Raw genomic sequence first — 13036 nt, 5'->3', positions numbered from 1 at the left:
GGTAGCCTCCTTTTTTTTCGTATTTCGCACTCGAAAATATTTTTCAAAGTGCCAGACCCATAGACGAGGCCTCGATCGCCGGGTCACCTCTTTTTTTCGTATTTACGACTTAAAAAATTGTTTGCCCCATGTCCCAGACCCATAGGAAAGGTATCAGGGTTCATATTTTTTTATAACTTCAACATCCACACGTGACTGGATGCGACGAGGGACGGTGACAACGACGGGAAAACCTGCTGACAGCGTCCACCTTCCAACGGACTAAGCACTCTCTCCCGGATCTTCCATTGGTTTGTCTCTCTCTTTCCCCCGCCCCTTTCTCAGTGACAGTGTACCTACATTTAAAACACACTCAGTGCGGGTTCGAGCCCCAAATGCTAACCCTGCTAAAATTATAACTATATCGATAACATATCATAAACACTATGTATTTCACCGCTACTACAAACAAACTTCTACTTATTGTTGATAGAGACAGTGGGTCTTTGGTTCGTTGCCCGGCAAGGCATCCGGCCAAGAGGCCCTTTATTGCTACAATACAATTGGCTGCACGGGCATAAATCCCGAGGGGAAGGTGGCGCTCGCAAAATTGTCAAGTGTGAAACGGGAATGACCATGGGGCATTAGGCCCTGCCATCTTGGGATTTTTCCATCTTTTTTGCTGTAATTACAATTCTGAATTCATCCCAATATTTGGCCATGTCAAAGCATAGATCGTATCTCTCAGACCTTCTACACATTGTTACAACCACAGACTCTAGCCTGCAAGTGCCGCGAGGAAAAAACTTATTTATTTCCATCGGGCGACTACATCTGCCATTATGACCACACCAGCTCACAGTGTTGACTTCAGCAAGTAGCCAAATTTAAGTCCTAGGCCAAGTTTGGTGGGAATTTTTATTCTACTTTTCCCCGTGTAATGTCTGTTTCTAGTGTGTTTTATAATGCACCAATCATTTTGTCCTTGGTGCTTATCGCTTGATCACCTCTGCAAGAAGAGACAATTTCGTCTGGAAATGCTGTTCGTTTGCTTCGCAAGGCTTGTGTGTGTTTATTATCAGAGACATGAAAAAAAAAACGCGGATTCAATGACCTCTAGGATAGCCTCCATAATCCTCTGCATTTCTCAAACAAACACGCGTGTTCATCGGGTGCCAACTTGTGAGGCGTCTCCACTGGGTAGCTTTGTGATTCGATGATTCTTTGGTCGATGGCCTGTCACTGGCCCACAGAGATCCAGTTAAACTGCGAGCCAATAGCAGAACCAGCAGAACTGTACACGTGTTTGAATTTCAGCCTATCCACGAAATGAATCCGCGAAATTTTTCCGGTCTCTAGTTATTATTACTTTTGTATAACGATGGCTTACAATGAAAACCTTGTATCTCAATGTTTGGACGAAAATACGTGTTTTATGTTTTTGGCTGGAAAACCTCGTATCTCACAAAATGTTTGGCTGAAAGAAATAAAATGTGCATCCTACTGCTTTCTATCGGGAAAAAAGAAACCACGTATATCAGTAGCACGGTTTTTTGTCTCTGCTGTAAAAGTTGCATTTTATAATACACGGTTTTCATTCTAAGCCATCAATAAATATTATTGGCCTTCGGGCCTCTGTCATCACAATACTCATTGAATAAATGGAATTGATGAAAACCAAAACCAAACCCTAGGCCGTGTCGACTCGGGAGCAGGACATGGGCGACGGCACACCCACCTGATGATGGTGAGGAACTGCGACATGGTGATCTCCTGCGGCACCAGGAACTTGGTCTTGTCCAGGTCGGGCAGGTACATCTCCTTCTGGAAGCGCTCCACCACCACCTGCGACACACGCCACTGGGTCACCACCACGGCCTTCTTTACAATCACACAACACTTTTTTCGACGTGATTAACGTCTCATAAATCGATGAAAGCCGGCTGCACGCACGGAAAAGGCATGTTTTTTTTTTGTTTTTAATTCCAAGAGTAGGTATATTGTTCAATATTTTGTTACTTTTTTTTGTTGTTTAATTTTTGCTAAATTTGCGTACCCGAGCGAATCTTCTCGGGTGAATACACACACAGTAATTGGGTGTACATGTACCCGAATCGGGGAACGTCTGGCAACACTGCTACCGACGAGGAATTGGGGCAGGGGAGGAGGAGGAGGTGGTCTGGACGCAACGCAGCGACACCTAACACCGGGAGTTGCGCAACGACACCCCCCCCCCCCCCCCCCAAACAGGACTAGTCTCAAGCCACAGCCTGTGGTGAGCCACAGATGAGCGCGCTCAACAACAACACACTTGCATCAAGAAACACATTCGCGTCATCGAAGGTCACCCAACATGCACGAGACCAACCAGAACTGTACCTCCTTGCACCTGTGTTTTCGTACCATGTGCGTCTCTGCCTGAGGACGGGAGCAGGTAGCAGTTCCCGAACGTCGCTTGTTTCTGTTTTGGAAAACTATTGTGCTTGTTTCGTCTTTTCGTTTTGTCGTATTTTTGTCTCGTTTCAAATGTTGTGCTGAATTTTTTTGGGTTCAATATTTTTGTGCTGTCATCATTTGTGTTTTTTTTTTTTTTCGTTCTCTTAGTCCGTTTTTCTTTGTTTTTCTTTGTTTGTTGACCATATTCCTGTTATGGAATATTATGTGGTGTTTATATCCTGTTAACAGCAATTTTTTTGCTTAATTTGTGTTTTTGTCTTTTGGGTATTTTTTAGTTTTCTTCTACAGACATACATGTCCAAAAGCTTACATCAAGTCATGCACTCCCATTGCACAAATCTTTCAAAGATAATACCATTGAATATATATAACTTATAGAAGTCGCGAGGGGATAGGATTTATTATTCCAATTTTCGGATCCAAAACTGAGGTAGTTGTTAGCTCCGCCGCTAGACAGCTCTTCTTTCCACAAGAGGGTACTCGTAGTTACCAGCTTCCACGCCAGAGCGCTGTAGCGTCGCTTTTTTCAAGGTCGTGCGCGTAATTCTCTGTTTCACTCTATCGAGAGGCGGTGCCTTTTGTTGAAATCCGAGCGCTTAGATACGGGCGGGCGCAACTGAATTGGAGGAGTACGGTCACCGAAAAAAAATGTGCGGTTAAAAGATGCCAACATCAAAAATTAAGTTTAATTATAAGAAAACTACAGAAATTTCTTAAACGTAATAACGTAAAAAAAAAAAACTGACATTCGTAGTTCAGAATTTATAAAATGTTGTGTTAACGGAGTGGTGCATTGAGTAAAATGGCAAAACATAATTTGGAATAATTCTTGACATCGTTGAATGATTTTGGTAGCTATGAAACAACTATGGCTGCGATGACTGTTCAAACGCGTGCACGTGTTGTTATTAGTAACAGAAACTAATGGTATGATGTCATACTTTGTGGCTATGCAGTTTATAATTTTTTTAACATAAGATGAAGCATTTTTACATAATGTTTTGGTTGTTTCGTTATTCAAAATAAATAATCTTAAACGTTATATGGTGAATATTCCCAGTAGCGAATGACCACAAAAAAAATCAATTTTGCCAACATAGATTTGAAAATTTAACGATTTACTATGTTAAGTTGCTTATAAATAACGCACATTTCCCGGATCGCCAAAGAAAATAAGAGTGTTTGTTATAGCATTGAGTTCCCACTCTTTATATTCCTTGCTTTGAGGTTAGATACACAAGTTAAGCCCGGGCTACATTCGCAATAGCAAGCAAACAGCACAGACGCACAGAAGTTCAACATACACTATTAGATATGAGCTGCCACATTGGCAAATAGCACGCGCACAGAAAAATAGCACAGGATCGGCGCACAGAAAGTTCATTAACTTTTAACTTTTAGGTTATTTTCTGTGCGCGACCATGGTGGTAGCCAATCAGCAAACAGTTTAAGTACTACTCGAGTGGGCTTATAAAAGAACAATTGTCACGAAAGTATTGGTGCTCTTGACTTGAGTAGTTTGTTATTGTTTTCAAACACGCGATAACATAAAAATGGAAGGCACATTTGATAGCTTTTTGATAGCTGTAATAGAAAGTAAAAATATTTTGTATGACAGGGGATCCGCAGGATACAAAAATGAAGAAGCTAAATTAAATGCTTGGAAGTCTGTGTCTGAATGTGTTAAAGAAGCCGGATTTGAAATAAACAGTGATATATATTTTTGAATGCTCATTGTGTTTTGTACGTAAACTTTGAAATATTTAAAATATTTCTGGGTTTAACGAAAACCGTACCACAATAACAACACACGAATCTAAACGAACGTCACGTATGCCAACTTCAGTGACCAAAATTGTGAACGGGAGTTTTACATTTAAAAAACTTTTTTGAATGCTTCCGGTATTATTTTGTGTTGTGTTGTGCGTGAATGTAGCATCAAGCTCTGTGCTATCTCTGTGCGTGTGTGCTATCTGTGTGCTGTTTGCGTGCTATTGCGAATGTATCCCGGCCTTTATGCTCGTAAAAACGATGCGCAAGTATTTTGAATACAAATATATTTTCTTTTAATAACCGAAAGGTAAATATTATTTCCATGAAATATAATACAATTCTTTAAACACAGACAACATATAAGAGCTATTTTTTGTTTATTATTCCATCTGGCGTGATAAATATTATATTTTAAAAACTGTTTGTGGATTTTTAATATAAAATAAATATTTATTTATGACATCAATTTAAGTTGTTCAAAAAATTCACTTTGGTATGAATTAAACCAAATTCATGTTATCCAGGGCACAAAATTAGAAACTACCAAAAAAGATTATTTACATTGCTGTTTTGTGTAAATCTGTGCACGGACTTAGTAAGTGACATATTTATAATTCCTCATTTTAGCAACCCATTTTAACACAAGAGAAAAATGATTTTATATTAAAAAATTATTATTTTAAACCATTAATTAGCAGGAAACATGTATGAATAATCTATTTAAATTTGCATTTGAACAGTGAATATTATTTTGCAATAATAAATATTTTTATCATCGTATATTAATGATGAAAAGTTTGTATTTCCATCTAATCAGAAGTATTATGACACAGTTAATTAAATTGCTTTACAAGTTTTTATTCACATGAAAATCATTAAAAATTGGTTGGAAAGTTATATAAATATACAAAAACAAATCATTATACATACAATTTTATTATCTTAGTGGATTTAAATTAATGGTGTCCCAGTGACTACTGCGAAGAAAAAAGTCTTGCGAAAGGTTTCCTCGTAATTGAAATTCGTCAAAAAAAAACTATCTCTCATTTTTGGTGACATTTCTGACAAGTGGTACAATGAAATTTGAGACTGGCAAATGAATGTTGTGAAGCAATAAACAAAATATCACATTCGTGAACTACAAATGCATAATTGTTTTTTATTTTATAATAAAAGTGTATCTAATAACCCGTGGATTTGCTCACGTAATTTCCGGGTATTGCTGATATTCTACCATTTTAAGAAAATATGTATTAAATTTCAAAGATTTTTGAAGAATTATACATAAAGAACTGTCAAGTATAGAACATATTTAATAAATAAAAATTTTTTTACGACTTATTTTTAATTGGTTTAGCGTAAGTCTATTTTAACTTTTATTTAAAATTAAGTACCTACCTTATTTTCTATCTCCCGGTTTAGTGACTTTGAGAATATATTTTTCCTTGATGAAATCTTAACTCTTTTCCATCTGACGAAGAAGCCAATTAAAAAATAAACTAAGACTCGCGCACTTATTGTATGTTAAGACTGCCATCGTTTTAAATTACTGTAATTTTTTTAGTTATAGTCATGCTTAGTATAATAACATAATATGCCTTATTACGCATACATTTCAGTATTCATGAAACCAGTGCATTTTTATTTGAAATGTAGAGCAGTTACCAAATTTCTTATCTCGCATATTGATCTTTTGGTATGGCTAGTATTACTTAAACTAAATTTTTGAATTTTCACTGATGCACTGTTTTCCCTTTTCTATGTGATTTAGAAAATATAGCAATATACGTAAACCAATTAAACCAAAATCATCCTGAATTTTTATTACCGAAAAAAGTTAATTACAAAAAATTTTAATGTGCGTATTTTTATATTGAATTTATATATATCTTGCCAATACTGATTTAGTGGGTTACATTTTTATTTTTTATTTTTAAAAATAATATCTACCCCTTTTACTACTTAATAGATAACGTTGAATAAGAGAAGGTTGTTTAAGGTATGTTGATTTTCCTTGCCAATATCTAAAAGTAAATTTGTAAAAACGCGAAATATAGTATAAATAAGTATTTTACTTTTAAAATAAAACCATATTTTGAACGGAACACTGACTATTGGCCCAATACAAAGTTTTAATAGCTAATTTTCACTTCACTCGGGTACAGAATCCCATCATTCAGTGATTTCCGTGGCTAGCTTCTTTTGGGATTTCATCATTCTCAAACGACGGTAAGGGAAGCTCCTCTTCAAGGTCGCCTAACGATGTTGATAAGACCTGCCGGGTAATTTGAATCGTTGGTCTGGGATTTTCGAGGGGGGGGGGGGGGTGAAGGATGATGTCACGACTGGGCTGGTTAACCTAGTTCTGCCAAATACCGCCAGGGGCGTATACAGCCGATACCCAGCGATGAAAGCGATCGCAGCGGCGGAGCTTGGAACTACAACAATTCGTCTGCGAAACCGGACAGAAAATTTAACCTGGGCTCGCGACTTCTATACATTATATATATTCAATGATAATACCTCCTTTGAACTAACGCGCAATCTTCTCGTCGGGTATATTTGAGCGGTGATATTATCTGGCTGAGAAATGAAGATAAAGGTGTAATGCGAGTCCCTTAAGTTCTTTCAAGAATCTGTACCGGTTGTTTTGCGCCTAAATATTACTCTGAAATCATGCGCTTTAGCCATTTTAACTCTTCTAAAAATAGTTTTAAAACTTAATACGTAATCAAAAGTACTTTTAGGCCCTCAGCGAACTCTTAAATGCTTTTTGTAAGCAGACCCCACTCGGATATCTCGAGTAGTTTTGAAATAGCGTTGTTTTACCTGAAGTTCTGCGCACCGTGTGTGTCCGGGTGGGCGGGGCCCTCTAGTGCTTTCGAGAATAATCTCTACCGGTTGTTTTTATGCCTAAAAAATTAATCTGAAAACACGCCTTTTAGCCATTTTACCTCTTCGAAAAATATAAGTTTAGAAACTTAAATCCGGAAAACGAAACCACTTATCGACCGTCAGCGAACACTTTTCAATGCTTTTAGTAAAAAAACTAAGAAGCATGTGTGCCCAGATTAACGGGGCCCCCACATCCGATGACGGGCCCTGCATCCAGGATCCCCCTTTTTTCTCAGTCACGTGCTACATTACAATTGCATGGTTACTTCTTACCTACACTCTTTTTACAATGTTATTTGACCTGAAAATACAGTGTATAATTATGGTTACTATTAAATAAGTCCAAACTAAGCTTTATTTATAAAATTATTTTACTTTAAAATAACCACAGCGAGTTTTTCATATTTATTTCACACAGTGAGATAAAAATGAAAATAGTTACAGAAAAATTAAATAAGGGCTGGGCCCTGGACCCAGCGGTCCACCCAGCCTCACCCTTGAGGGGCCATGCAATGTTTTTTCCTAACCTAACTAAAAACTAAGTGTTTGTGAGGGGTCTGGGTTAGGGAAAGACTAAGTGCGTCTCAGGCCGAAGCCCATACGCTCTAACCATGCCGGGTTTAAGCCATGCGGGAGAGGGAGCATGCATCGTGTGCTAGGAGGGGATTGGCCAGCCATGGCTGCGATTGGCGCCACGACTAATTCCCCTCACTGACTATTCTAGAATAAAAACTAGGTAAGTTGGGCCCAGGTAAAACCTGCATAGACAAAGGGAAAACCCTGGGCACTTACATGCGGGATGCAAAATTTCATGCATTAATAACAAGCAGGTTGGTTACAGGAAAAAAAAATGATGGTTTTGGAAGAAGAGTTGGACAGAGTAAAAACAAAACTACTACTAAGCAAAGGGCGGGAACTTGGACATTGAAGTACGAATTTGTTTCGGTTGCACTGATTGTTTCGGGGGCGACTTTTTTTTTTGTCGTTTCCCGCCAGGCAGCCAGCCTAGAACCAATGCATTTGACTACGACTTAATTACACGCCCCCCCCCCCCCCCCCCCGGTTACGTGACAGTCGAGAGGTTTAGAACTGCAACAGTGCACCAATCCTCTTGCGTCCTGTTATTGATCGTAAATTATCTCCCGCATCGCGCAGCCAAAAAAAGAAAAACAGCTAAATATAACCCTATCCCAGCTGGAACGCTGCCCGCGGTTGGCTACTGTAACCACCAGTCAGCTGCCTTCGCTTCGAGGTCAGTGAATGCCCCCCAGAACAATGGAACAGCCAATTTATTGTTTCTCTGTCCTTCGCTGCGAGAGCGAACACAAGCAATGAATTCCTTTACGGTCTATCGTCACAGAAAAATAATGCATCACTTAACGATTATCATTGTTCACTCCCGACACACTTTTTTTTGACGTGACAACGTCTAATAAATCGATGAACGCCGGCTGAACGCACGAAAGTGTCCCGTTACGCACATTGTTCCGTTACGCAGTGTCCCGTTACGCTCATTGTACGCTTGTGCCGCATCTATCTCTCTTCCACTCGACTGTTTATAAAGTGAAGTGAAAAGTTAATTTGGTTTTCATTGCTTATTACAACAAAAATTTCTGCAATAAAGGTTAATTATTCTTGCATTTAAAAAATTTGATTGCTAGTATAATTTCAAGTATTTATTCTTTTATTATTAAAATAAAAATGATTCAATTTTATTCATAAAGTATGCAATCATTTCATCAATGTTTTGTTAAGACGTTGTCACGTTAAACTATCGTCCGTAAACCAACTTTACAGACAACCAATTTTTTTGTGGCGTTTACTTCATGAAGAAAATTCTAAACACATAACGTTTCCTAAACGAGAGGGCATAACGCTACCGAAACTATTAATAACGCACAGTGTTTTACAATAGGAGGGGTAAGTGACGCATGAGAGGGAAGTAAAAGCGATAACCCAAACAGTGTACTTTGCCCGGCAGACTGTAGCAAGCACCGTTCTTATCAGAGGGGCGCCACTGTACAGGCGGGATACTGCCACTATAAAAAAAACTGTGCGGTTGAGAAATGCCAACATCAAAAAATAAGTTTCCTACGTGAGGAAAACATAGTAATTTATTAAACATAAAAAAAGAATATTTACTAACATTCTTGTTTCAGAATTCATGGAATTATACATTAACGGAGTGGCAAATATAATGGCATAATATAATTTAGAAATTTTTTTCCAATGTTTAGTTATTTTGGTAGCAATGAAAGAAGCATGGCTCCAGCAAAAAAAAAAAAAATTGTGTGCTTTGCCCGCGTGTATGATTAATGAGATTGTGATTTTTCAGCGCTCAAACTTTGCGTCTGTGCAGTTTTCAATATTTGAAACAAAAGATAAAGCATTTTACCACAGTGTTTTGGTTGTTGTTCCGTACTGAAAATTAAATCATCTTGAACGTCAAACGGTTAATATTACCAGCAACGAACGACCATTAAAAAAAATCAAGGTTGCCAACATTTACTGTCGAAAAGTTAACGACTTTTAGGTTACGTTGCCTCTAAATCCCGCACAGTTTGCAGATCTCCAAAGAACAATAAGATCGTCAGCTATAGCATTGAGCCTTGCTTTGTGGTTGGTAACTGCAGGGAGCGTTGACCCCGTATCAGCAAACAGCTGATACGCCGCGGGTCGACCAGAGAGCAGCACTGTCGCCGGGAGAACTGATGTGCCATCGACGAACATCGCTCAGCCATGTTCCTCGTAGCGACTCGCGAAAAAACCTCTCTTCCCTGAAAACTTATTCTTGTAAATTACACCAATCATCATGACCGTAGATTCTGACCCCCCCCCCTCCCCCTTCACAAAAGAAAATTAAAAAGCCCCTCGCCATGATGTGTCCGCTTGTGCTTGCATAGTTGTGATTACGAAATGAGTTGGTGAACATAAAGTCAAAACTTAAATTTTATGGAAAATTTTCTGTATTTTTTTTTTGTGCTTACTACGTGATAGGGCAGAACACAACAAAGAAGCACCGTTTCCAGAGATGACAGGTGAATTCAAATTCACGAACAAGGGAGACTGTTAACTGACCTACGCATCGCCAATTTCGCAAAACGAAGAGAGAAAAAAACGAGGGCGGCGAGGAAGAGAATGTCATGATTCAGGCATGGCCCCCACAAGGGCGGGGCTGGGTGGACCCCAAACTAGAAGAACATATTGAATATTTTATAAATAAAGCTTAATTTGTACTTTTAAAACAGTAACCATAATTATATCCTGTATATTCCGGTTAAATAACATTCTAAAAAGAGTGTAGGTAAGAAATAACCACGATAATGTAATGTAGCACGTGACTGTAAAATTGGGGAAGAGGGTCCAGGGACAGTAATCGAATGTGGGGGGGCCACGGATTCCGGGCGAAGACAGGCGAGGCCGCCTGGCAACAGCCCCGTCTCGACGTGGCCACAGATGTGGTGCGTGTTGAGTGCTTGTTTCCACGAAGCCTAGCGTCCGGGGACGGCAACGATATATCGGTACATCGAAAGTATCGAGATATATCGATATCGAAAGTGCGAAACAGAAGCCAACAAACTTGTAAAAATAAAAATAATGAATAGTAAAAAAACTGCAAATTACTTGGCTGTATTTTATTTCGCTAGTATGACAAAAACCTGCTCTAGGTAATTTAATTTATCAACCGAAACTGTCAGCGGCAGGGCAGCCACTAAAATATCAGTACGGTTGCGAAATGGCAATATCAGAAATTATGTTTTAAATATAACGAAAGCATAGAACTTTCTTAAACATAATTTAAAAAAATTAATTTCACAAATATTATCAGTTAATAATTTACGGAATGGTGTATTAACGGAATGGTGTACTGAGTACAATGGCAAAAAAAAATCTATATTTTGGAATAATTTTTGACTAGGTTGAATAATCTTGTTAACAATTACTAAGCACATGTGCAGACGTGTGCACGTGCGTATTTTTGCAATTGAAACTGAAATCACGATTTTCAACTCTCATACTTTGCGGCTATGCAGTGTTTAGGTTTTGAAACAAAAGACATACCAACTTTAACACGCTGTTTTGGTTTTTTCGTATTGCAAAATATATAATATAAAAAATTTTCAGTGAATATTCCTCAGCATCGAGAAACCACAAAAAAAAATTCCGCTAGCCAATTTTTTCTTTGAAAATGTTAACAACTTTTAGGTTGCTAGGTTGTCTATAAATACCGCACAGTTCGCTTATTTCCAAAGAAAATAAGAGCGTTTGTTATTACAGCATTGAGCTGCGACTCTTATCTTCATTGCTTTGTGGTCAGTGGGAAAGGTAGCAAGGCTGGTAATGTTACGAGTAAAATGTTACGAGTAAAATGTTGAGATTGTTTATAGGAATGGCCGTCAGAAGTCAGTTTCAGAATGTTAAGACTATCTGGAATGAGCGAAAGTACAGAACTGCCAAGAATTTACAGTGGCATTAATCCACGCTGCAATACACGATAGTCTATTACCGTCCATGGTTAAACTAGGCAATCACAAAATATTATTAAATTGATTGCCTGCTGTTTTCTATCTATTTCATACAAAACATTAAAAATTTCTTGTTTTTAAAATCACGTCTGTAGAAAGTTCTGCGCGCCACTTGTCGCGACGCGCGCGACATCTAGGCGCGGTTAATGACTTTCGCGCTAATGACAACCCTTCACCGAGGAAATTAACTTTAGCGCTGTCACGGTTAACTTCAGGTTTCACAAATGTCGTGACTAGAGACAATATTTGCTATCCCGCATCTCTCTCCGTCTCCCTCGCTGTCTGGAAGCACACCACAGCGGAGTCTACTGCCTGAAGGGCCAACATCAAATTTTTAACAAGTTACTCCTGGAACTGCAGCATTCTTTGGCGACTGATTAATGTTCTACGAATACGGCAAATGAACTGTGTGGAATCCAGAAATTTAAATAATTAATGAATCAGCCAGTGGGGTGTTATACATTTTCAATTTATTTTTAAATGTATTTTATTTTATCACGTTAAAAATAGAATAAAATATTTAAAAAAAAACCTTGCAGTCATGAGGACTGCCGACAGAAGTGAAAAAACGTTTTCGCAAATTTTATGAAAAAATATTATCATACAACAAATTTGTTTTATCACGTTAGTAAAATAACTCCTAAATTACTATAAAATACGCATTGCATAGCAATTGAAGGTATTAAATAAATAAATAATAATGTTCTTAATTTTTAGGTTATATTGCTAAAAAGACTCAGTTTTCTTCATTAATAAAATTATATATCTATATGAGAATATTTAAAATGTTTTATACTAACTTTTTACTGGAAAAGTTTTAAAAGTGCAGTAAGTTATACTAATAGGAACAGATACAGTGTTTGAGTGTTATCGTTAACACGTCACGTGACCATGTCGATGACGACTTACATGAGTTTACTCCCTATCCAAACCTTCCTATAGAAGTTCTCACTTCAAAAATCGGTCCTTGACACGGCACTGAGAACCCGTATAAGTTGCGCGGTCTAGTTTCCGTACTGGCGTCTGGGGGTCGGACACGCCGCACCAGGTCGCGCCGAACTGTTCCGTTTACCTGCACCAGCGCACACACGCACTTACACCGAGCAATGGACCAGCTGTGGTTCGCAAACAGGACGAACAGGAACAACACCTGACGACACTTAAAGACGGGACCTTAAGTTGGTGTTTAATCTAGAACGTCAAGATGTCATGCAGGTCATGTTGAAGGAGATATTTCTCGACAGTAGTCACGCCGCGTGTAAAGCTGGTTGCACAATTGAAAATAATAATAATAGTAATAGTAACGGTAGGTCGCGTGCACAAGATTCGACCGCAATGTTTTCGAAACAACCGATTCACAACAGCGCATAGAAAGGTTGTGTGCACAGGTGGGATATCAATTTTTT

The 13036-nt window shown here is 38.3% G+C and overlaps 2 protein-coding genes across 3 annotated transcripts in view; both read right to left on the bottom strand.

Moving 5' to 3' along the window:
- Positions 1-13036, bottom strand: part of LOC134537381 (uncharacterized) — an 843397-nt gene that overhangs the window by 364117 nt on the left and 466244 nt on the right. The window lies entirely within an intron of this gene.
- Positions 1-13036, bottom strand: part of LOC134537362 (microtubule-associated proteins 1A/1B light chain 3C-like) — a 55249-nt gene that overhangs the window by 5627 nt on the left and 36586 nt on the right. For both annotated transcript variants that reach the window (XM_063377715.1, XM_063377714.1), the window contains exon 3: positions 1718-1824. In XM_063377715.1, coding sequence (XP_063233785.1) covers positions 1718-1824 — 107 coding nt within the window. The remainder of the gene's footprint in view (positions 1-1717; positions 1825-13036) is intronic.

This window comes from Bacillus rossius, chromosome 12, assembly GCF_032445375.1.
Source record: "Bacillus rossius redtenbacheri isolate Brsri chromosome 12, Brsri_v3, whole genome shotgun sequence".
Lineage (NCBI taxonomy): Eukaryota > Metazoa > Arthropoda > Insecta > Phasmatodea > Bacillidae > Bacillus > Bacillus rossius.
The sequence above is the reverse complement of the archived record's forward strand: the minus strand, read 5'-3'. Positions and strand labels throughout refer to the sequence as shown.